The sequence below is a fragment of the Diabrotica virgifera genome, chromosome 10, assembly GCF_917563875.1.
Source record: "Diabrotica virgifera virgifera chromosome 10, PGI_DIABVI_V3a".
Lineage (NCBI taxonomy): Eukaryota > Metazoa > Arthropoda > Insecta > Coleoptera > Chrysomelidae > Diabrotica > Diabrotica virgifera.
This window is the reverse complement of record NC_065452.1, coordinates 41134593-41161317: the sequence shown is the minus strand read 5'-3', so window position 1 is coordinate 41161317 and position 26725 is coordinate 41134593. Positions and strand designations below refer to the sequence as shown.

At 32.5% G+C, this 26725-nt stretch overlaps 1 protein-coding gene across 1 annotated transcript in view; it reads left to right on the top strand.

Moving 5' to 3' along the window:
- Positions 1 to 26725, top strand: part of LOC126878576 (lachesin-like) — a 642328-nt gene that overhangs the window by 602722 nt on the left and 12881 nt on the right. Inside the window, exon 8 of the mRNA XM_050641374.1 lies at positions 21528 to 21650. Coding sequence (XP_050497331.1) covers positions 21528 to 21650 — 123 coding nt within the window. The remainder of the gene's footprint in view (positions 1 to 21527; positions 21651 to 26725) is intronic.

Sequence of the window (26725 nt, the reverse complement as noted above, 5' to 3'; positions counted from 1 at the left end):
TCCGGTAGAATACACGTGTAAAATTTCATAACAATCTGATGAGCCGTTCTCGAGTTATTATCAGTGTAACTAACATAACTCGACTTTCTTTTATATATATAGATATCTTATAGGATGAAACAAAAGTATTTTAAATAAAACAGAGATTTTCCACATACTTCTTATCCTTAATTAATTTTTAGTAAAATAATGGATAGCTTGATCATTTAATATGTTTCTTCTTGTTCTATTTAAAATTTAAATAGTAAACTATCTAAAACCCATATTAGTAAATTTTATCAAATTTCAGTATATACCACAAAGATAAAAGTTGAAAATATGCAAGATAACAAAACAAGGTAATTGTTAGGACTTTTAACCTTTATAAAAAATGGCAACGGTGGCAACACCGCGCGCGCCTCAGTGACACCTAAAAACTAGAATTCGGGAACTAATGTTGTTAAGAGTGTAGACAAGAAAACAGACTACAGACGAATACGCGAACCAAGAAGTGTATTTTGTGTAATTTGTACCTCTTTCAATTAATTACAAGTATCATACAGTCCACTAGTGTTTATTTCGATTATCAGCGACAGGAAACGAGTAAATTCCAAACATTTTGGTCAAAAGAGCCGAATTTATTATCTATTAGCCGGCATGAGGCAATATTAGCGCCAAAAACTAGTAGACGCTAACCAAGTTAATAGTTCCAAGTTCTAGTGTCATTTCCAGTGGCCCAATTCAGCGAAATAGAAGTACGTACAGCAAGGTACGCGACAAGCGACAGCTATTCATCAGGACCACTGCAAATAAAGGTCAGATCCTTCCATTTTTACATATTTCATTCTTAACCGATAATTTTATAATTCGTTGGTTTATTTGACAATAATTATAAACGATTTTATGCAATTCTATCAATATCAATCTAGTTAAATGATATTACCTTCTGTTTGCGATATTTGTGTACAATTATATATGTGTTTTCATATTTAATTTCAATAATAATCCATAGTTAAATTATAAGTACCCATTTGTCGAGTTTATCAATTTTATTTACTAAGATGGCGACCTCAAATGAAGTAGTAGTAGTAGACGATTTAAAAGATTTAGTTAGACTTCGTGGAACAAATAAACAAAAGTTAACTTTGCTAGAGAAATTCATTACTAAAACAAAAGACAAGGGTGACTTTGATATTCAAGATGTTCAATTTAGATATGATAATCATATAAACTTATTAAATGATTTTGATATAGTTCAAACAGAGATAGAAAAGAAATGTTCTGAGGGTCAATTACCGGAGCACTATTCAGAAAGAGAGGAGTTTGAAAATCGATTTTATGCGGCACAAGCATATTTAAAAACCATTTTAAGACCGGTAGCGGTAAACAGTAATAACGTACAATACGGTCAATTAGGTCAATCTAGTGAATTTAAAGCAGTGAGTGATCCCCTGCAAAATGTCCTATTACCGAGAATAAAATTGCAAACGTTCTCTGGGGAGTTTCAATTTTGGGTTAGTTTCAAAAATAGCTTCAATGCGACCATTGCGAATAATGCATCCCTTAGTGATGGGCAGAAGTTTCATTTCTTGAAGGCTTCCTTGCAAGGGTACGCAGCCAGTTGTATTGAAGGTTTAGAGAGCGTAGATCAACCATTTCAGAAAGCCTGGGATTTATTATGCGATAGGTTCGATAAAAAACAGTTTTTAATAGACAGCCACTTTAAATCATTACTAAATTTAACCATGATGCAAAAAGATAATTATAATTATGCTAGTTTTCGAAATATGTTAGACGAGATATCCAAACATTTAACTTCCTTGGAAGGTATAGACGTACCAAAAGAAAAGTTATATGATTCATTTATGATACATATCTTAATCAACAAGTTCCAGAAAAATACTATACGCGAATGGAAAGAAACTAAGGTTGCAAACGATTTGCCTACTTTAGAACATTTTATCAATTTTTTAAAAAATAAGACGGACATACTACAAAGTTTGGATGAATCTCAAACGGCTAAATCACAGTCTTCAAGTTCAAATAAGTATCATAACAGATCTAACAATCTAGTGCACTTTGCGGTTAAAAACCGATGTAATTTTTGTAGAAAGGAACATTCAATTTATAAATGTCCCACCTTTAAAGCGTTATCAGTCGAAGAGAGGTTTCGGGAAGTTAGAAAACTTAAATTATGCGAAAATTGTTTATTAAGTGGTCATGATAAGAGAAATTGTAAATTTGGTCCATGTCCTGTTTGTAAGACTCACAAACATAACACGTTGCTTCATAAAGATTATGCAGAAGTTTCAATTCGTGACACTAATCATCAAGTAAGTTCACCTAGTACTTTTGGTCATAGAAATGATGGTGTAGAACAGCAAATAAGTATAAATTTTGCAAAAAATGAGAGTCAAGTTTTACTAGCTACAGTTATGTGTAATATTAAAGACCAAGATGGTAAGTTTCATAAGTGCCGAGCATTACTTGATTGCGGTGCACAAATGAATTTAATCACCGAACGCTTTTGCAATAAATTAAAACTACAATTAACTGATACAAACTGTTCAATTACTGGTATTAGTCAGCGTTCTTCTAACATTAGTAAAAAATGTTCATTAAAAATATCTTCACAATTTTTAGATTTCAATTCTAGTATATCATGTCTTGTAGTACCCGTTATATCAAGTAGATTACCTGCTTATCCTATTGATATGAATAATATTCGATTACCTCACAATATTAATTTAGCAGATCCAGAATTCAATTGTCCTAAAGAAATTGACTTGTTATTAGGCGCTCACATTTTTTGGGATCTTATATTGCAAGATAAAATATCATTAGGTAAAAATCTTCCATTACTAATCAATACTCATTTAGGTTGGGTTGTAACAGGTACAGTTCCAATTAATTCAGATAAATATGTATGCAATTTTGTTGAAGTACACATCCCTGAGGATGATCAATTAAAAAAGTTTTGGGAACTAGAGGATGTTCAAACCAAGAATGAATTTCTGTCTCAAGACGATCTCATTTGCGAATCTTTATTTAAACAAGACACATCTCGTAATGAGAATGGACAATTCGTGGTAAAATTACCATTAAAATATTCTCCTAGTCTATTAGGTGATTCAAAGCAAACAGCTATTAAAAGATTTAAGTCATTAGAATCAAAATTCTCCAATTCCTATTTTAAACAACTCTATTTTGAATTTATTCATGAATATGAAAACCTAGGTCATATGAGTAAAATTTCTATTAATTCAGAACATTCCTATTTTTTACCACATCATGGTATATTAAAAGAGTCTAGTGTAACTACAAAACTTAGAACTGTCTTTGATGGAAGCTGCCAGAGCTCATCAGGATATTCTCTTAATGACCTTCAATATGTAGGTCCTAAAGTGCAAAACGATATTTTAAACATTTTGCTAAGATTCAGAATTTATAAATATGTTGTATCAGCAGATATTTCTAAAATGTACAGACAGATACTCATACATCCAGAACATAAATATTTACAACAAATTCTTTGGCGTGAAAATAATAATGAAGAATTTTCTATTTATCAACTGAATACTGTCACATATGGCACTAGATCAGCACCTTATTTAGCAATTAAATGTATCAGAACATTAGCTGAAGACAATTTAGACAAGTTTCCATTAGCTTCTAGCACAATTTTAAATGATATGTATGTTGATGATTTATTAACAGGATCTAATGATCTAAGCGAACTACAAGAAAGATGCAAATCTATTTACAATATGCTCAAATCAGCTCATTTTATTCTGAGAAAATGGATTTCAAATGATCAGCAAGTAATTACAGATTTTCAAGAATCCGATGTCTCAAATTCAGTATTAAATTTGGGAGATCACGATAGTTGTAAAACATTAGGTGTCCAGTGGCTAAATTCTTCTGATTCGTTTACCTTTAACATAAAAAAAATAACGTAGTCACGAACCATTTACTAAAAGACATATTCTATCGAATATTGCGCAAATATATGACCCTCTAGGTCTGTTAAGCCCGTCTATTATTATTGCAAAAATGCTCATTCAGCAATTATGGACTCTTCATATTTCGTGGGACACTCCAATCCCTTTGGATTTGCAACAGACTTGGTTACAATTTCAAAATAATATTAATATTTTTAATCAGATATCTATTCCTCGTAAAGTTGTCTCGAATACTTTACTTGATATTCATTGTTTTTGTGATGCATCAAAAGCTGCATATGCTGCGTGCATTTACCTTCGAAGCATCGATGATTCAAATCAATATCACATTAATCTCTTGTGTTCAAAAACTAAAGTTGCACCAATCAAACTTGTAACTATTCCGAAACTAGAACTCTGTGCTTGTTTATTAGGTGCACAACTAATAAACACCGTAACAGAAGCCATTCAAGTCAATGTTCCTATTTTCATGTGGTCTGATTCTCAGGTAGCACTAAGTTGGATTCATACGGATCCTAGTAAATTACAAGTTTTCGTTGCTAATCGAGTATCCAAAATTCAATCGTTGTCCAACACATTTACCTGGAATTATGTTAACAGTTCAAGTAACCCAGCAGATATTGCATCTCGTGGTATTATGCCTGAAAAATTAATTTCCAATACAATTTGGTGGAACGGACCACTGTTTTTGCAATTGGCACAGTCAGAATGGCCTAATGTGGATTTTAAGTTAAAAACTTCAGAACTGACAGAGTTGAAAAAGACTTCTAAAGTGTTTCAAGTTATATCAGTACAATTGTCAGATTTAATCACTAGATACTCAGATTTTATTACACTTCAAAGAATAACAGCCTATTGTTTACGTTTCATTTACAATTTAAGAAATAAATCTAATAAACGTACGGGTAATTTATCTATTGCAGAATTAGATGAAGCCCATATTAGTATCGTCAAACAAGCTCAATTAGAGTCATTTGCTGACGAATTATCCTTTTTCAAAAGGGGCAAGCAACTTCCAAAAAATAATAGACTTTCTTCATTAACTCCATTTTTGGATAATAAAGGAATTCTTCGAGTAGGTGGAAGACTCAACAATACGTATTTATCGTTCAATACTAGACATCCTATTCTTCTGTTATCCAAACACTATTTTACTAAGTTAATTTTCGAGTATAAACATAAGCAACTATTTCATCCAGGTCCTCAATTATTGCTTGCATCAGTAAGACAACGTTACTGGCCTATAGCAGGACGTGTCTTAGCAAAACAAACTGTCAAAAATTGTTTGACTTGTTTCAAGTTTAATCCTACACCCTTTTTAAGTCCAATGTCAAATCTACCAAATAATCGAATTAAACCTAATTTTCCATATGATGTGACTGGTATAGATTATGCAGGTCCTTTTAATATTCTTAGTAAAAAGGGTCGCGGAGCTAAACTATTAAAATGTTATTTGGCATTATTCATTTGCTTTTGCACAAAAGCTGTCCATTTAGAAGTTGTGTCGGACCTCACAAAAGAGAATTTTTTAGCAAGTTTAAAAAGATTTACCGCTCGACGTGGTATACCTAGTACTATTTATTCAGACAACGGCAGTACCTTTGTAGGAGCCAACAATTATCTGAAACAGTTAGGACATTTTTTACAGAAAAATTACAATTCTATTGAAACGGCTACAAGCGAGCTACGAATAAAATGGATCTTCATTCCTCCTTATACACCTAATCATGGGGGGCTGTGGGAAGCAGCTGTTAAAAGCACTAAGCATCATTTGAAACGAATATTAATTAATAATAATGTAACATTTGAAGAATTTAACACCCTTATCGTACAGATAGAAGGTATATTAAATTCACGACCATTGTTTGACATGTCAAATAATCCTAATGACTTATCTCCTATTACACCTTCCCATTTCCTAATTGGTAGACCTCTTACGTCATTGCCAGAGTATGACGTTCACAATATAGCCAGCTGTCGCTTAACCAGATTCCAACATGTGCAGCAGCTGTACCAGCAATTTTGGGGTCAATTTTCCAAACAATATATGTCTCAATTACATCAACAGTACAAATGGAAGGATCCAGCTAGCAAAATTCGATTAGGAACCCTGGTTCTTATTAAAAATGATTCTGTTCCTCCTTGTCAATGGATTACTGGACGAATCACTAAGTTATGTCAAGGTAGAGATGGAGAAACCAGAGTAGCAGAAGTAACCACCATGAAGGGATCAGTTACTCGTTCAGTAAGACATTTGTGTCCTTTACCAATGCAAGAAGACATCAACAATTGACAATTATTTGTGTTTGTTTTATTTTTTGTGTATTTAGATATTTTACTATTCAATATTTTATGTATATATTTTTGAAGGTGCCCTTCAAAAGGGGGGCTATGTTAGGACTTTTAACCTTTATAAAAAATGGCAACGGTGGCAACACCGCGCGCGCCTCAGTGACACCTAAAAACTAGAATTCGGGAACTAATGTTGTTAAGAGTGTAGACAAGAAAACAGACTACAGACGAATACGCGAACCAAGAAGTGTATTTTGTGTAATTTGTACCTCTTTCAATTAATTACAAGTATCATACAGTCCACTAGTGTTTATTTCGATTATCAGCGACAGGAAACGAGTAAATTCCAAACAGTAATTATACCAAAAAACAATAGGAGAAAAATGCAGAAACACATATATCGTCTAAAGCGAAGGAGTCGAGGAAACTAGGCAAAAATAATGTCAAACATCTGAGACTCTATGCAAAAAAACATAACTAAAAGCAAGTCTGCTCCAAAGCGAAAAACTCTGGGATTCGGTATATACAGGGTATCCAGAAACTCTACCGAAAAATGAAGACAGGAGATTCCTCGGATAATTTTAAGACAATTTAACCCAATTCACCTAGTCCGAAAATGCTTACTAAGGAAGCTAGAGCTCTTTGAAGATGGCGTCATATAATTAATTTTTCTTAAATACCTCCAGAACAATTCAATTTAGAAAAACAAAAATTGGTACGCATATTTGGTACGCATCCAGAACAAAGATTGGTACGAATCCAGAGATGAACCGATTCCATCTATTGCGAAATTATAATACCGGTCATAGGTGTCCGTTTTGGGTATGATAACGGGAATTGTTTCGCATAATTTTTTTATCTTTAACTTTTAAGCATTTTTGATACTGGATTATTAAATTGTGAGGTATTCTAGTACTAAAAGGTACTCTTGCTTTAAGTCGGTAGGGTACACCGTTTTCTAGAAAAATCGATTTGAAAATTTTTCCTTTCTTGAATTTGAAAAAATTTTTTTTTAATTTTCAAAAAAGAACGGTGTGTTTTACCAACCTAAAGCAAAAGTAACTTGTAGTATTTAAATACCTTATAATTTAATAATGTAGTGTAAAAAAATGCTTACAAATTAAAGACAAAAAAGTTATGCGATAAAATGACCGTTGACCTACCCAAAACGGACACCTATGACCGGTACTAGAAATTCGTAATTAATGAAATCGATTTATCTATGGAATATAAATAAATGTACCAGTTTTCGTCTTTCTAAATTTCTTTTTATTCTTTTTTTTTTTTAATTAAAAAAACGAAAAATTTTCAAATCGATTTTTCTAGAAAACAGTATATCTTATCGACTTAAAGTAGGAGTACCTTTTAGTACTAGAATTACCTAAGATTTAATAATTAAGTGTCAAAAATGCTTAAAAATTTAAGACAAAAAAGTTATGCGATAAAATATCCGTTGCCCTACCCAAAACGGACGCCTATGACCGGTACTAGATATTCACAATGGATGGAATCGATTTATCTCTGGAAGATAAATACGCGTACCTACCAATTTTCGTTTTTCTAAATAGAAGCGTTCTGGAGGTATTTAAGAAAAACTAATTACAAGACGCCATCTTCAAAGAGCTCTAGCTCCCTTAGAAAACTAAGAGAACTGGGTTAAATTGTCTTAAAATTATCTGAAGAATCTCCTGTCTTCGTTTGTCGGTAGAGTTTCTGGACACCCTGTATAACTCCGGTTTATAGCGTCCTACGCCTTCCGGGTCCTATTTTCCCGCCACGCCGACCTGTCCAATCTCCTGATTATAGGTCTCTCTTAGACATGGCTTTTTGGATTCCACTTATCTAGGTGGTTTTCGGTCTGCCCTTTTTTCTTTTTTCCGGGGGTTGCTATTCCAATATCAGCTTTGGGAGTCGATGTTCCTCCATTCTTTGTACATGGATTTCATCTATTATGTGTGTTTTGCTATTCATAATATCTCGTACTCTAATATTCATAATATTCGTAATGTGTGAGACTCTAGAAATGATCTACTCCAGAAGTCGTTTTCGGTTTCACATCCATACAGTACCACGCTTTTAAAGATTCTATTAGGTAGCTGTGTTTCCTTTTTTTGATAATGTTTTTTAACAAAGTAGTAAGTTCAAACCTCCTATCACTTTCTTTCCTTTCATAACCCTTTCCTCTATTTCGAATTCTGTCCTTCCACTTTGTTGGATTCTCGTTCCAAGGTATACATAAATAAGGCTTGGCGGTTCTATAACCATATCATCTTCTAGTTGTAACTCATGTTTATCTCCTCCTATACAAATATATTTGGTTTTCTCTATATTGACGTAATAGGTCCCATTTTTTGTATTCTTGAAACAGCTTGTCATAAATAATACATCATCTTTATACTGGGCAATCACCACCTGATCGTCAGCAAAATGTAGTGTGTATAGTGTTAAGTCGTCGTTTAGCTGTATCCCCATGCCAGAACACGATTTATGTCATTTATTCAAGACAAATTCAACCCTGTCGTAGTCCCTTATTCACCATGAAACTATCGGATAATGTTTGTTGATTTTTTACGTTTGCTTGAATGTTGTGCAATTTTTGCACTGCTTTTATTAAAGTTGTATTAATAGGGGATTTTTCCATTACTTGCCACAATTTACACAGTGGTACGGTATCATATGTCTTAGATCGACGAATAGTAGATATATTTCTCTGTACCTGGCTACTGTTTTTTCGTTGAATTGGTGAAGATGTGGTCGATGCTGGATCTTCCTGCTCGGAATCCTGCTTGTTGTTCGACCTCTAAAAGTGCATATTCATTTCCGTGTTTCTTTACAGAGGTAAAAGAAAAATGCAAGGAAAAATAAAACCTTATTTGATCTACATGTTAAATAAGACACAACAAGTGTACGAAGATTACAAGAGAATAAGAAATGAAACACATGCACTTATAAGAATAATTAAAAACGAGCACTGGGATCGCTTTTTAAAAGAAATGGAGATATAAGAAGTTAAAAATCAGAGGTGAAGGATTTAACAGATCCACAACACATCGACAAAGATGTATCGACTGACTATCTCAAAAAGTTATATACAAAGGAACAACAAATGATATTGGCACCACAAAGATCAGAAATTACCATAAACGAAGAAATTCACATAAGCAAGCATGAAGTACAAAAAACACTTAAAAACTAAAAAGGGAAAAGCTGCAGGTAAAATTTTACAAAAACGAAAAAATCAGCAACTTAACATATAAGCAACAAGGTTTCCCTGGGGGAAGGTCGTGTACAAATTGGTATGGTTTGCAGTGTATACGGAAAACTAGAGGAGATAGAAAAAAAAAGTAGTTAAGATGTCATGACTACTTTTTTCGTTAAAGTAACGATTGCCCAATCAAATCATCAATAGCTCCTCACATTATCGAGATACTGGGCGATTATTGAAAAATGTCGAAAACGACAGGGTTACAGATCTTCCTTATTAAGAAAAATTTTTAAAAACTTTATAGGAACTTTTGATAGATATATTATGGACGGATTCAATGGCGTACAAAAAACTTTTTTAGAGGGTCTCGCTAAGGAAATATAAACCATATTTAAATTAATAAATTAACCATAAAAAAATTCGAGATTCCATAAAATATTCAAAAATAACCGGACTAAAAATCGAAATCGGATAGATTTTTCAAATAAATTCAATAAAAATTCAAAATTCAATTAAAATTCAATAATAGCATATATAATAAACTTCGATAAAAATATTCAATTCAAAAAATCACTTCATGTTTCAAAATTCATAGTTAAAAAAAAATCGATACTTCATAAATTATTAAAAAATCAGCAAAGATAAATATTCAATGTTCAATAATAATATAAAAACGAGGGAAGCATTTTTAATAAAGATAGACATTCTTACTTACATTTTATCACTTTGTCTTTGTTCCCTGGGTTCTCTGCATCTTCGTCCTGGTCCATCTTCGCCGTCTCCGTTTCCAATTTGTTACCGCCATCTCTGCTCCTTTCAGAAGACCTCCTCTAATCTGCAGGATCAGCCATGTATTAAATAGTGTGTTGTTACTGCCTTCTGGTTCTAATTAATTAAAAAGACTAAACACGTCTTACTATACATTATATTTTATTCACTGGTATCCAATATCTAAACAATAACATTAATGATTCATAGCGCCTCGCCTTACTACATACTAACTTCTAATAATTATTTGTATATCTATATCCATACTGATTGCTCAGCGTGTTTTTATACCTATCTGAACCATAACAAATATAGTTCAAGTTCACTCGTAATAAACATGTGATACAAACTATAAGCTATTGTTTTTATGTATGTTCAATACCCTAAAGGTTAATAACATCATATTTAAATTATGATTTATACAGAGGGTTCATAATATACCACAGGGACACCCTGTATGTTTTCACATTTTTTGTTTACCTTTTTAATTCTCTTTCATCTGATATGATATATCATATATCTATTTTCAGTTTTTGGAGCTACCGTGCAAATAAATTGTTTATAGTTGACGTCAGGTTAAAGGCACTTAAAAATAAGACACTCGGTAACGTATTTTAACATTTTAATATTAGGGTACCAATCCTTGATAGTTTTATTAAATTTATTTATTAAAATGAAATCAGTACCTACCTAACTTGATAATAAAGTAAATACTTAACTACTTATTATTGGTTCAAAGAGAATTTTTATTTTTAAATTGTTGATTCCATATTTTATAAATAAAATTATCACGAAATAGAATACACTGTATTTTATTACCTTTTTCGTTTCAATTTCTAATTTTTTTACCCAATATATTATTATTGTCTTTTATACTTTCTATCTAAAATGGCATATTGTTACATCTTTTAAGAATGTTCATTTCATCGAGTAGGCTTTGGTAATGTTGGCATGGAAAATAAAACAAAACATGTGTCATCTGTGTTATCTGTCAGAATTAATATTGCCACCTAAAGTATTGTCAACAAAAACATGAATTTTGAAAATTATGAAAAATACGATATGCATTTGGCATACATTGAATGTCAAAAGAATGTTATTGCTGCATCTGAATTATATTTTCAACGATATCCAGAAAGAAGGCAACCAGACAAGAGAATTTTTAAAAAGCTTAATTCAAATTATTATTTATTACAGTATGGATGTTTCGTAAAACCACGGCGTCAGTATGAAAAAAATAATGAAGCGAGAGTTTTAAATACGCTGGGTTATATACTCGCATACCATAAAACTTCTTTACGTCAAATTAAGAAGGAAATAGGTATTCCAAAGACAAGTGCTGGGAGAATTTTAAAGAAACATAAATTTAAGCCTTATCGTACATATGTCCGACAAAAATTATATCCTAACAACGATTATTTGAGAAGGATACAATTTGCAGAATGGTATATAGAAAAATGTAATGAAAATCCAAATTTTTATTCCAAGGTAATATTTAGCGATAAAGCTCGCATATCCAGTGCAGGAATATTTAACCGACACAATGAACTATATTGGAATGACTCAAATTCCCACTTAGTTCAAGGGATCAGGAGGCAAGGTAGATTCGGTTTTAACGTTAGTTGTTGTGTTAAGTATAATAAATTAGTTTATCACGTATTTGACGATAAACTAACTGCTGCCGGATATGTAGATACCTTAGAAATGAATTTAAATGACATTTTTGATGAGGAATATTTGACTGATCGGAATACATTTTGGTTCCAACAAGATGGAGCACCTGCCCATAATGCAGAATTCGTTGGAAATTATTTAAATGAAAAATTTCATAATCGGTGGATTGGAACTTATAGTCCTGTTAGGTGGCCCCCTCGTTCACCAGAACTAAATCCTCCTGATTTTTTTATATGGGGATTTTTAAAAAACAATATTTATAAAACTGAATTTAACACCAAGGAAGAATTATTTCAAAGCATTCATCAAGCATTTAGAAAAATAGAACCAGTGTATATACTCAATTGTGTAAGATCTGTAAGAAAAAGGTGTCAATTATTATTACAACAAAACGGGGAGTATTTTGAACATTTATTATAATTTTCATATTTTTGTAAAATTAATTATAGTTGTTACGTTGTTTATGATTGTTGTTTGTTGGTTTATGTTAATGTTATTATTTTTGTAAAATTAATTCTTGTAGTTAAGTAGTTTTTTGTTGTTGGTAAATTCGTTATTCCTATTTTTTAAGTTGATGGATTTTATTTTTGCTAAATAAAAATGTCAAGGATTGGTAGGTACCCTAATATTAAAATGTTAAAATACGTTACCGAGTGTTTTATTTTTAAGTGCCTTTAACCTGACGACAACTATAAACAATTTATTTGCACGGTAGCTCCAACGACTGAAAATAGATATATGATATGTCGTATCAAATGAAAGAGAATTAAAAAGGTAAACGAAAAATATTAAAATATACACGGTGTCCCATTTAAAAAGACAAAAGTATGGTTTATATTTCCTCAGCGAGACCCCCTAAAAAAGTTTTTTGTACGCCACTGAATCCGTCCATAATATATCTATCAAAAGTTCCTATAAAGTTTTTTAAAATATTTCTTAATAAAGAAGATCTGTAACAATGTCGTTTTCGATATTTTTCAATAATCGCCCAGTATCTCGATAATGTGAAGAGCTATTGATGATTTGATTTGGCAATCGTTACTTAACGAAAAAAGGAGTCATGACATCTTAACTACTTTTTTTCTATATCCTGTAGTTTTCGGTATACACTGCAAAACATACCAATTTGGGACACCCTGTACAGATTCAATATTCGTCACAAAACAGATTACAGAGAAAGCATTAGAATATAATAGACGCGCATTTCTATGTTTGATTGACTTGAAGAAGGTATCTGACAGAGTGAAACTTAATGATTTAATACAGGTCTTGTATAATAAAAAGTGATCCCGCTGGACATTATCAAAACAATTAAATACTTCTCTCAAAATAACAAGATGGAAGTCAGAATGGAGGGCTCACTTACGGAACCTATAGATATAGACAATGGAATAAGATAGGGGGATTAACTAGCACTATGCTATTCAATCCAATCATGGGTGAAGTCATAAAGAACGTCAATAAAGGAAGAGGATACAAAATGGGGTATAATGAAATTAATCATTTTTATTTTTTTTTATTTTATTTTATATTAGTTTTACTCCTTTAAGTAACATAGGTCCATTTTCCGTTGAAATTTACCAGCTGAACAGGCAGGGTCGTGAATTGCAAGCTTTAGAATTCCTTCTTGTCTTCTTCGCTTCAGCATCCATCTGGCTTGCAATTTTTAGAAGCCATGGAGGTGTTACCAGGAAAATGGTCCAATAAGTTTTCAATTAAATATCTTTTAGGAATATTAAATATTAAAAATTTTTTAATATTTTTCAATATTTTTAATATTTCTATAAGGTTGAAAACTTTGACTTTTAAAATTTTCTGTTACGCATGTGGTAAATAGGATTGGTGGTTGGATTAGGATTAAGTGGCTTTATTCCTTAATTAATTTATCATCATCATTTAACCCGGATCTATCCCCTGCTGGAGATAGGTCTCCTTCAGTCTTTTCCATCCATTTCTGTTTTGTGCTGTTTGTATCCAGTTTTTGTCGATCCGTTTTATGTCATTAGACCATCTGGTTGGCGAACGACCTCTACTTCGATATTCTTCTTGTCTTGGTCTCCAGTGTATTATTCGCTGTGTCCATTTGTTATCTGAGATTCTAGTTATGTGTCCAGCCCAGTTCCACTTTAGACTCATAATTATTTCTATGGCATCCGTCACTCCTGTTCTCCGTTTTATCTCCCTGTTCATAATTCGATCCTGACGAGAAATGCCTAGCATTGAGCGTTCCATGGCTCTTTGGGTAACACAAATTTTATTTCTTACTTTTTTGGTTATTGTTAAAGTTTCTGCACCATAGGTAAGTACTGGCAACACACACTGATCAAAGACTTTTCTTTTGAGACTTAATTAATTAAACGTTTAATAAAACTCGTTTATTCTGACAATATTATATTTTAACTACAACAGTAGGTATTCGATTCATAGTAGGTATACATAAACAATAACATATCACAATCTACGCTATGATAGTCAGCGTAGGTCGCGACCAACCATGTCTATCGGCATTTCTGGAGTAAATACTAAATATAATCTTCTTCTTCTTAAGGTGCCTATCCATTCCGGATGTTGGCGATCAGCATGGCTATCCTAACTTTGCTTGCTGCTATTCTGAATAGTCCGGTTGTCGATGTATTAAACCACTTTCTCAGGTTTTGAAGCCAAGATATTCTTCTTCTCCCTGGTCCTCTCTTTCCAAATACCTTGCCTTGAAGAATGAGTTGCAACAAGCCCTATCTTTGTTCATTCCTCATACCATGACCAAGATATTCTAGTTTGCGTTCTTTGATTGTGTTAATAATCTCGCATTCCTTGCCTATTCTACGTAGAACCTCAACATTAGTCACACGATCCACCCACGAAATTCTCAAAATGCGCCTGTAACACCACATCTCGAATGCCTCGAGTTTTCTCAAAGAAGCCTCGGAAAGTATCCAGGCCTCTACTCCGTATAATAACGTAGAAAATACATAGCATCTGATGATAGAGATTTTAGTAGCAAGAGATAAATTGTGGCTTCTGAAAAGAGACTTCATCATTATGAACGCTGATCTCGCTTTTCCTGTGCGTTGTATTATTTCACTTGAGTGGTCCTACTGGCTGTCTATGTTGGTACCAAGGTATGTGTAGCTGTCGACCCTGTCAATTAGTTGTTGGTTAACCAAAAGCTGTGTATTTAATATTTAGCCCTTACTGACTACCATGTACTTTGTTTTTTTCGTATTGAGATCAAGTCCGTATTCTCTACTTATATCTGATATGCGCGACATTATTCTTTGCAAACCATCTAGACTGTCTGCAAAAACTACAGCGTCTTCGGCATATCTAATGTTGTTCAGACGCACTCCATTGACTAATACGCCTTCCTGTAGTTCTCCCAGCGTTTGCTCGAAGATACATTCAGAGTATATATTAAACAACACCGGGGACAGGATGCATCCTTGCCTCACTCCTCTATCTATGGAGACTGCCTCTGTCAATTGGTCATCCACTTTAATATTGGTAGTTTGGTTGTAATACAAATTATATATAATTCTCAAGTCTCTATCATCTACTCCCGCTTCTTTCAAGATGTTTATGAGTTTATCATGTTTTACTCTATCAAACGCCTTTTTATAGTCGATAAAACAAATATACATGTCACAGTCAACATCCCTGCATCTTTGCATAAGCACTTGGACACCGAATAGAGCCTCCCGGGTGCCTAAGCCATCGCGGAATCCAAACTGCGTCCATGATACCTGTTCTTAGCATTTTTTATATATTCTGTCGTGCATCACTTTCAGAAACGTTTTGAGTAAGTGGCTCATTAGGCTAACTGTTCTGTAGTCTTCGCATGTCTTGGCATTTACTTTTTTGGGTAAAGTTACGAAGGTCGACTTTAACCAGCTTTGGGGTATTTTTTCAGTTACGTATATTTTGTTGAATACAGTTGTTATCCATTTTATTCCTTGTTCATCCATAAATTTTAGGAATTCTACATAAAACTGGTCAGCTAAATATAATAATAATCCTATATCACGAGACGTTGCTTATACAGTATGTACCTGTAAGTTAATATGGAAAACTTTTTTATTACGACAGACTAAACGTGGCTCAATGAGGACCTAATAACAAAAAATATTTTAACGTAAAGCAGTAGAGCATCATGTTGCTGGAAGTAATCCATTGGCATCCACTTTAAGCCAAACTATTTTATACTTTTTACTATCTAGTTGGAACATATAACTTAACCAGTGTTTGGCATTGTGGCTATTTTGCGAGGACAGGGAGTTCACTGATGATGGACTGATAAGTCCGAAAACGTTTTGAACGTAATCCTTTTGGATTTTTAAAAATTTTAAATTTTTATTAAAATATACCATCTACTAACCACAGAGGCGGCTTTACCTATTGTGCAGGGTGTGCGGTGCACACGGGCGCCGAGATGTTGGGGGCGCCGAGATGTTGGGGGCGCCAAGCGCCAAAGAGCGGGTCCTGTGTCCTTTACTTTGTTTCAACATAAAATTATAAAATATGAAATTTTTTAATTATAAGGCGGAAGATGAATCCGTAACTGACGCCAAAATACATTAGTAAACTTTTACTATTACCTATTAGATATCGCAATTATACTAAGTTTGACGAACGCTTCAAACTTTTAAAGCAAAATAGTGACATTTTTCGGTCCTTCAAAAATTAAAAGACTGGAAGGATTTAGAATTAGATACAAAAAGAGCATATTGTGTCATGTTGGCTCTTTAGATGTAGATAGGTTTGAGCTCTTTAATGAAATACAATTATATTACCAATCTTTATCGATGATTCTACTACACCTTTGGATATTTTAAATTCTTCTTCTCTAAGTGCCATATCCGCGACGGAGGTCGGCAACCATCATAGCTATTCGGATTTTAGAGACGACTGCTCTGAAATGTTCTCTCAGGTTGCGCAGCCACGATATTCTGCGTCTCCCTATGCTTTTTTTCCTTGAATCCTTCCTTGCATAATCAATTGGAGCAAGTTGTATCTCTCTCCATGTGTAATATGACAGAGATATTCCAATTTTCTTGTTTTGATGGAATTTAAGATTTCCATTTCTTTTTTTCAGCTTTCTCAGAACCTCTTTGTTAGTGACGTGTTCTGTCCACGATATTTTCAGAATTCTTCTGTACACCCACAGCTCAAATGGTTCTAGTTTTTCATTGATGCAGCATTCAAGGTCCAGCTACATTTTAAATTACTTGTATACAAATAAATAATTACATTATTACATTCAGTGTTCCCAAATGTGTTCACTGCTCTTAGAATTTACCTCAAATTGCCAGAGACAGTAGCGCACAGTGAAAGATCATTTTCTAAATTAAAAATAATTCAAAATTATCTAAGGTCAACATTGTCTTAGTCGATTGACAAATTTATCACTAGTAAGTATTGAACATGAAATAAAAATCAAAGTAAGTGATATTATTTCAAGATTTTGCTAATTCAAAAGCACGAAAAGTATCTTTTGTATAATAATTATAATTATTATATGTTGTAGTAAGTGCCTATGTGCGTCCTTTAATATTTATTAATTAATTTTTTTGAAGATATTCTTCTTTAGCGGCGAATCGATTGAGGGTAAAATTTGATTGATCCCCGCGCATGCGCACACCGACAGTATGGTATTAGTGGTTATAGGGGCTCTAATTGGGTGTTGAAATTTTGAAATGATCTGTCAATAATTGTTCAATATGGAGATTATCGGTAAACAAAAATATTGTATAATATTAGTTCTTATTGATGTGTGGACAGAAATAAAATCAAATTTATAATTATAGTGACTTTTTAAATAGTTTTGAAAAGCCGCAGGTACGTAATTCTAAATGTTTCAGTTGGAAATACCTAATAGTTTCAATACCTATCTATTTGGAAAATGTAAACAAAATAATGTAGTTACCTATTAGTAGGCAATGCTTTAATTTACATAATCTGATTACGAACAAACTTTCTACAAATCTTCATCTCATATATTTTTTTCTTACTCTATATTTTATTGTATTTTATTTTGACAAAAATCAAACTAATAATTTTATTAAATTCATATAAATTTATGGTGTAAACATTTAGTTTGTGTATATTCCCACATGACGTACACGCGAATGTGGTCTAGTTTGAAATGCCGTCAGCTTTCGTACGGCGCGGTAGACGTGAAGTGGGTTCGAGCCCCAAGCAAGTTATTATTTTTTTATTTTTTTTTTATAGATTTTATGATTGTAAGTATATTATTATATAATTTTTGAAGATATTCTTCTTTTTTGAAAGTGGTAGATAAGAAAGTTAGTTTGATTTTTAAATAAAATAAGTACAAATAACCTTTTAAGTATATTTACTTCGTTTAAATTACCTATTATATAATAGAAGAATATCTTCTTACGTGCGTACAAAGTACACACACATTCTTTTTTTTTTTTTAATAATCACAAAGTTGTTCTTTTTTATTCATCTAACAAATTCCTTCCTAAAGGTACTATTTACTCGTGTACTCAAACCTGTCAAATTTCCTCAACCAATTTTCCTCTATACCTCATAGATAAAAAAGTTTATTTTTAATTAAATATTTTTAAAAGATTTGGGTAGGTTGTTCTGACGCCGTGAATACTTATTGGCTCCCGACATAATTTAATATTGCACTATTTGCATCTGGATTTTTGTTTACATTATAAGCGTACCTAATACCCTCTAATACTCTATGTACTATTAGTACAGGTACTAGGTATTATAGGTACCTATTCGACTATTCCATTTTGACTGCGCGTCAAGCGAAGGGCGCCAGGGCATCGATTGCACACGGGCGCTACATGGGCTAGAGCCGCCTCTGACTAACCAGGGAGTGTTTAACTTCAAGTTAAATTTTATTTTTATTATTAATTATACGAAAAAAGTTATTTTTCATAAAAAGCTCTGCATTGCCAAAAACCTTCAGATTCAACCATTAGATATCAAATTTTATGAATATTATACGAGGTATGTCAAAAAATATGAATTTCACTTAATAGTAAAGTAGGGTTATTTTTCACAATATTGAAAATTGTTATTATGAAAAGTGGTTTGGAAATAAGAACTTTATTCTAATATGCAATTTCATCCTTCTAATTGAAAAAAAAAATTGAATTTTTTTTAAATTATGGATAACCAACATGATTTTCAGTTATTTAACTCTTTTATTATTAATTTTACGAGCAACAGTTATTCTTTATAAAATGTCCTGCATGGTCTAAAAACTTAAATTCAACTATCTTATATCAAATTTTATCAATTTTATACGAGGTATGTAAAAAAATATGAATTTCACTTAAGAGTAAAGTAGCCTTATTTTTCACAATATATTTTGAAAAGTTGTTTGGAATTAAGAATTATATTCTCAAATGCAATTTCATCCTTCTAATAAAAAAAAATAGAAAATGTTTCTTTAATTATGGATAGCCAATATTATTTTCAGTTATTTCAATTATTATGATAACTCTTTTATTATTAATTTTTCGAAAAACAGTTATTCTTTATAAAATGTTTTGCGTGGTCTAAAACCTAAAATACAACTATCTTATATCAAATTTTATCAATTTTATACGAGGTATGTCAAAAACTGTGAATTCGCCTAAGAGTACTTAAATAAAATACCGTTATTTATCACAATATCGAAAATTGTGATTATGTAAATTTGTTTAGAACTAAAAACCATATTTCAATATGTAATTACATCCTTCTTATTGAAATATTCTAAACTATAAAGGTACTTTATTCTTGATCGAAATTCATCATTTTTGACATATCTCGTATAAAATTGATCTAATTTAATATGAGATTGAAATATGGTTTTTAGTTCTAAACAAATTTACATAATCACAATTTTCGATATTGTGATAAATAACGGTATTTTATTTAAGTACTCTTAGGCGAATTCACAGTTTTTGACATACCTCGTAAAAAATTGATAAAATTTGATATAAGATAGTTGTATTTTAGGTTTTAGACCACGCAAAACATTTTATAAAGAATAACTGTTTTTCGAAAAATTAATAATAAAAGAGTTATCATAATTGAAATAACTGAAAATAATATTGGCTATCCATAATTAAAGAAACATTTTCTATTTTTTTTTATTAGAAGGATGAAATTGCATTTGAGAATATAATTCTTAATTCCAAACAACTTTTCAAAATATATTGTGAAAAATAAGGCTACTTTACTCTTGAGTGAAATTCATATTTTTTTACATACCTCGTATAAAATTGATAAAATTTGATATAAGATAGTTGAATTTAAGTTTTTAGACCATGCAGGACATTTTATAAAGAATAACTGTTGCTCGTAAAATTAATAATAAAAGAGTTAAATAACTGAAAATCATGTTGGTTATCCATAATTAAAGAAAAATTTTCAAATTCTTTTTTAATTAGAAGGATGAAATTGCATATGAGAATATAATTCTTAATTCCAAACAACTTTTCAAAATAACAATTTTCAATATTGTGAAAAATAAAGCTACTTTACTCTTGAGTGAAATTCATATTTTTGACATACCTCGTATAAAATTGATGAAATTTGATATAAGATAGTTGTATTTTAGGTTTTAGACCATGCAGAACATTTTATAAAGAATAACTGTTTTTCGTAAAATTAATAATAAAAGAGTTATCATAATTGAAATAACTGAAAATAATGTTGGTTATCCATATTAAAAAAAAATGTTCATTTTTTTTAGTTGGAAGAATGAAATTGCATATGAGAATATAATTCTTAATTCCAAACAACTTTTCAAAATAACAATTTTCAATATTGTGAAAAATAAAGCTATTTTACTCTTGCTTGAGTGAAATTCATAATTTTGACATACCTACCTCGTATAATATTCATAAAATTTGATATGTGATGGTTGAATCTTAGGTTTTAGACCATGCAGAGCTTTTTATGAAGAATAACTTTTTTTCGTAAAATAATAATAAAAAAGTTTTCCATATGGTTCCAACTTACAGGGCAGGGACATACTGTATATATTTTTATCATAACAAACCTGACTATACAATGTCATCAGGTTATTGAATTCAAGATTTTATTAAATAAAATATGTGCTATATTTCTCTTCAATGCCTCAATGCCTTCAAGGGTTATTTACCTTATCCCACGCAGACGATGCAAAATTGATAGCTCAAAATGGAGATAGGCTTTAAAGATGAGTTCACAGATTTAATACAACGGTAAAACAATTTACCATGACTATTTCAACTCAGAATACTAGAACAATAGTAACCAGTAAAGAACCTATAAGATGTAAATTGGAAGTCGATTCGTTCTTCTTGGAGATCTTTCACCTGATCTTCGGCCTTCTGCCTTTGGTCCTCGCGCTTCTGGCTATGTGGCTGACGTCATTTAGATATGCTGTGTTTAGTTTTTTTAATAGCCTGTATTTTACATGAACCTCTTCCAGAATTGGCAGGTTGGTTCTGTATTCTGTCCAGGACACACATCGAATACTTGTGTAAACTCACATTTCGAAGGTTTCGATCTCATTTCTGTCAATTTTTGAGAGTCTATGTTTCAGCTGCGTATGTACCAATGGGAATGGAATTTGTAATTCAAGTTGAATATCTTTGAAGTTTTGACTTAACTTGTTTCTTTTTTTACAGCTTCGTCACCTCCAACATCTTCGTCAAGGCCTCCAACTACTGACTCTTCCAAGGACTTTTGGAGCAAAGGAAACGGCTCTGCTTATGGAAATTCTCTTTCAGTCTCTCACATTTCGGATAAAGGTAACTTAAGAATCATTCATCAAAAATTTGCAGTATAAAGTCAAAATGGCATTGTGCATTTTGAAAACACTCAACTTAAGCTTTCTTTTTTAACAGAAAAATTTAATAAAAAATAAAAAAAATTACAAAATTATAAGCAGATAACAATAATACATAGAATCAAAGAAGATGCTGTATATGTCCCCCACCAACATCTCTATATAACGTATCTCTTCTTCTCATTGAGTCTATAACATTGTTTAGGACCCACGGAGTATTATTTAATTCTTCAATATGATTGCCTATTTTTAGTCAAAAAACTTGCAAATCCGCTACAGGAGTTTTTAGAATCAATTTTTTTAAATGTGATAACAGAAAGAAATCGCAGGGAGTCATATATCACAGAATCCAAGTGTAAATATACAGGGTGTTTCAAAAAGGTATGTCATAAATTAAATCACGCATTCCGGGGACAAAAATAAATTGATTGAATCCAACTTACCTTAGTACAAAAGTGTACACAAAAAAAGTTACAGCCCTTTGAAGTTACAAAATGAAAATCGATTTTTTTCAATACATCGAAAACTATTGGAGATTTTTTATTGAAAATGGATATGTATGATTCTTATGGCAGGAGCATCTTAAAACTAAATTATAGTGAAATTTTTCCACCCCATAAAAATTTTATGGGGGGTTTTGTTCCCTCAATAGTATCCAACTATGTTTTCCAAATCCTGCCCATGCTAGTCTTGCTCTCCTAGTAATTTCCGAACTTTGGTTTTCTTTGTCAAGTTTCAGGACTTGGCCTAGGTAAATATATTCCTGGACTTTTTCTTTCTCACTGCCATTTTTAGTTATACGTCTGGGGTCATCCGTGTTTGTCATTATTTTTTTTTCTCATGTTCATTTTCAGGCCGACGTATTGGGAGCTGCCTGCGAGTTCCTCCATCATAATTTGCAGTTCCTCGAATGAGCTGCTATAATCACAATGTCGTCAGCGAATCTGAGGTGTTTTAGCTTCTTGCCATTAACGTTAATGCCATAGGTTGACCAATTTGTCGTTTTGAAGACGTCTTCTATGGCTAGGTTGAAAGCTTTGGCTCTATTACGTCTTCTTTTCTCACGCCTCTCTTAATGGGGATGGGATTTGTATTTTCGTCTAGTTGTACTATCATAGTTGCATTTTCATATATATTATGCATTAGCTGTCTATATCTCAAATCTATTCTACAATTATTAGTAGCTTGTTCTATGGCCCATATCTCTATACTATCAAACGCCTTTTCATAGGCTACGAAAGCAAGGAATACGGGTAGTTGGTATGCATTTGCCTTCTCTATCAATGTTCTCATTTTCAGCAGGTGGTCTGATGTACTATATCCTTTGCGGAAGCCAGCCTGTTCCACTGGTTGGTAACTGTCCATTTTGTAGGTCAACCAGTTGTTAATAATTCTCATAAATAGTTTGTATACCTGACTGAGCAACGAAATAGGTCTATAATACTTTAGGTCACATTTGTCCCCTTTTTTGTGTAAAAGTATTACTAGACTTTCGTTCCAGTCTTTAGGGATCTTGCTGTTATGGAAACATTTATTAAATAGCTCTGTTAGTATGGGGATTGTTACTGTTTTGCTTGTTTTCAAGAGCTCGGCAATTATACCGTCGTGTCCTGGAGCTTTATTAATTTTTAGTTCTTTTAAAGTTCTTTCTATTTCGAATCCTTGGTAGTACTTCTGATCCCACGTTTTTTATTTTTCTTTTGACGTTCTCCTTTGTTGATTCATTAGGCTGGCATTGCGAGCTGTACAAGCTTTTGTAGAAGTCTTCGATTATTTTTATTATTTTATATTTGTCCTTCTCTTCCTTATTATTGGCGTCTTTCATTTTGATGATTTTTTGAACGCCCAGTGCGGGACATTTTAAGCCTCTGTTGTGTTCAATGACTCGCTCTATTAAGTTTTCGTTCCATTTTTTATGTAGCGTTTTAGTTCTTTTCCAATTGTTTTATTAAGTTCTATGTATTCTTGAGTATGGCGTTTGTTTTGCGCTAGTAGTTGTCTTCTTTCGTCATTAGTTGTTTGGTTCCGTTGGTTATTTTGTCTTCTTTAGTCCTTGTTTTTTTGCGACCTGTAGTCCGGCTTCGAGAAGGTTCTTATTTATGTTTTTGTTAATTTCGTCAATTTGATCTTGATTATGTGAAGGATCATATTCGAACTAATCCGCTAAGATCTCTCGGAATTGCTCTTCATTTGTTTTTAGTTTAAAGGCATCGATCGTTGTTTTTTTAAATATTCTTTTTCTCTCTTCTTTCATGTTAATATTTATTTTTGCTCTAACTATACGATGGTCACTACCCGTTGTTACGTTGTTTATTGTTGTTACGTTTTCAAATACTCTTTTGTTGTTTGAGAGAAAATAGTCTATTTCATTTTTGGTGGTTCCGTTAGGTGCAACCCATGTCCACTTTCTGTTAGGTTTCTTTTTGTAGAAGGTATTCATAACATACATGTTTTCTTGTTCCAAAAATTCCATAAGTTTTTCTCCCCTTGTGTTTCTTGTGCCGAATCCAAAATTTCCAGTCTTGCTTTCAGAGTCTTCAATCTTACTTCCAATTTTGGCGTTAAAATCTCCCATTATTATTATTTTGGATTCTCTGTTGGTGTCTATAGCTTTTTTAAGATCTTCGTAAAAAGTATTTATTTCTTCATCAGTTGCTTTTTCAGTTGAAGCATAAACTTGCACAATCTTTAATTTTGTTTTTGGATTTAGTTTTAAAATCATGTATGTAACCCTGTCTGAGATGCTGTCAATTATTTGAATTTGTGATTTTCTCTTCTTGTTGATTACTACTCAACCAAATGTATAGTCTTCATTGCCTTTATAATAGAGTCTGTTGCCTGAATGTAAGTCCACATACCCTTCACCTCATCTTTTAACTTCTGATAGTCCCATTATATCCCAATTCATGTTCCCCAATTCCTCTTCTAGTTCGTAGAGTTTTTCGTCTTTTGCTATGGAACGGATGTTGTACGTTGCTATATGGAGTGGTTTGTTGTTCTTCTTTTTCAATGCCCAGAATCCTCGAGGCAGACCGTTGTTTCGGTGTGGGACTGTGGAATAAACTTCCTACCCACCTGGGGTATCTTCCGTATCTCTGTTGAAACCGACATTTTGGATTTTTTGAGGTTTTGTCCATAACCCACCACGCTGGCCAGACGGGTTGGTGGGCGGGGGATATTAGGGAAAGAATTTGGGGTTTGGATAGGATAATACTGGGGTTAAGGCCTGGTTTCCTCTACGTAGGAAGTGGAGGAAAAACAAGAAGTTCGCGTGAGCAGGGACGCTAAATCCCTGAAGTAAGTCTACTCTTTATCGAGATCATAGAGGGGTACCTACCCGCTACCGCCATCCGGTAGCATCTGGTACTCTACATCCTCATATTCTGACAATTTGTGTACCCAGAAAGATGAAACCAATATTCGTCAGTAAAAAAGGTTTTGCCAAATACATCATCAACATTATTGAAATTGTTCAGAAACCAATTACAGAAGGCTAGCCTTTGGGGGTATTGGTTTAGGATGATTTCATGGAAAGCATGTAAACGATACGGATGAAAATGTAAATCTTGCTTAAGAATACGCTGGCAACTTCCATATGAAAGACCTACCTGTTGATGTAAATACCGAATTGATGTATGTGGTTGATCTACTGAAACGAGATAAGCGATGGACTACCCCAGCTAATTGAAATAATATTCAAAAATATTACCTCAATCATCCAAGATAGCCACCGTTACACCCTTACCTAGCTCAGTCTCTCGAGGTGTGTATTCGTCTTGTCCTAATCTTAGAAATGAAATATGAAAATTCGGAATGAAGCAAACAAAACAATATTTTTAACTAATCATGTTTATTGTTCATAAAGATATAATAAAAATATGACTTAGTAGATATATTAACAAATACATTCAAATTCTTGCCAAAAATTAACAATTTGTAGATTATGCTTATGGCTTTTGGTATTGGTTCGATGGTAATTTCTTGATGTCGAATGGTACTGCTGCTGGTTCTGCAACGGGCTCTGGGGTTATAGGTGTTGTATTCCACCAGGCCTACGGAAGTTGGTCGTTGCAGTCTAGGTGATGTGGTTGCAGTATGGATGAAATGTCCGTGGTTCTTGTATCGCCGGCGATTTGAGGATTCTTGAAGCTCCCAGAGGGAGGACGGTGATCTTTATCCCAAAAACTAGAAGAATAATGCGTGTATAAGTTTTGACATCAAGAAGAAAAGGTACCCTTTGCCAAAAAGTATTCAAAGAGTAGCAGATGGCAAGGGATACATTAAATGGAATCAAGAGGAGGAGAATAGTTAAATATCTGATTACTAAAAGCATATATGTAAGTTAAAAAGATATATTTAAAACTAAAATATCAGAACACATTCTTTAAGATGGGAGGTTAGATATAAAAAATATTAGAAAAAGCTGTTAGATGTTGAACTGTGATTACAAGAAAAAATAATAATGAATATTCTTACCCCAAGAGAAAATTTGATTTGGAAATAGATAGTTATTATCAGCTCTGTAATTGCCTTTTATAATATTACCACCACCATTTTGAGAATTGAAATGACAGCGTGAACTGTAGAAAGGTAGGCATGTTCCGTATTAAGACAGATACTTACAGAGTAAGAATATACGGGGTACGTTCAGTATGATGAATTATATGTTAGATGAAAATAGATATATTAAATAGAAGATAACAAAAGAGGATAATAAAAGAGGGCGCCAACGAGTTTTAACGAAGAAAACAGGTAAAACAAATAGAAGAAAATTATTACTAATGAAATATTAAAGAAAATAAAGAAAATAATTATTTAAAAATAAAATATCAAAGATGTGACGTTTGTAACGTTACACTACAATTAAAGTGAAACTAAAGACTAAAGAACCGTCATCATCATCTAGCCGTCTGCATCCAATGTTGAACGTAGGCCTCCCCTAATTTCTTCCAGTTTTGTCGGTCTTGGGCTTCGTGCAATCAATCTCCAGCTATCCTTTTTTTTTGACGTCGTCTGTCCATCGTGTAGGTGGTCTAC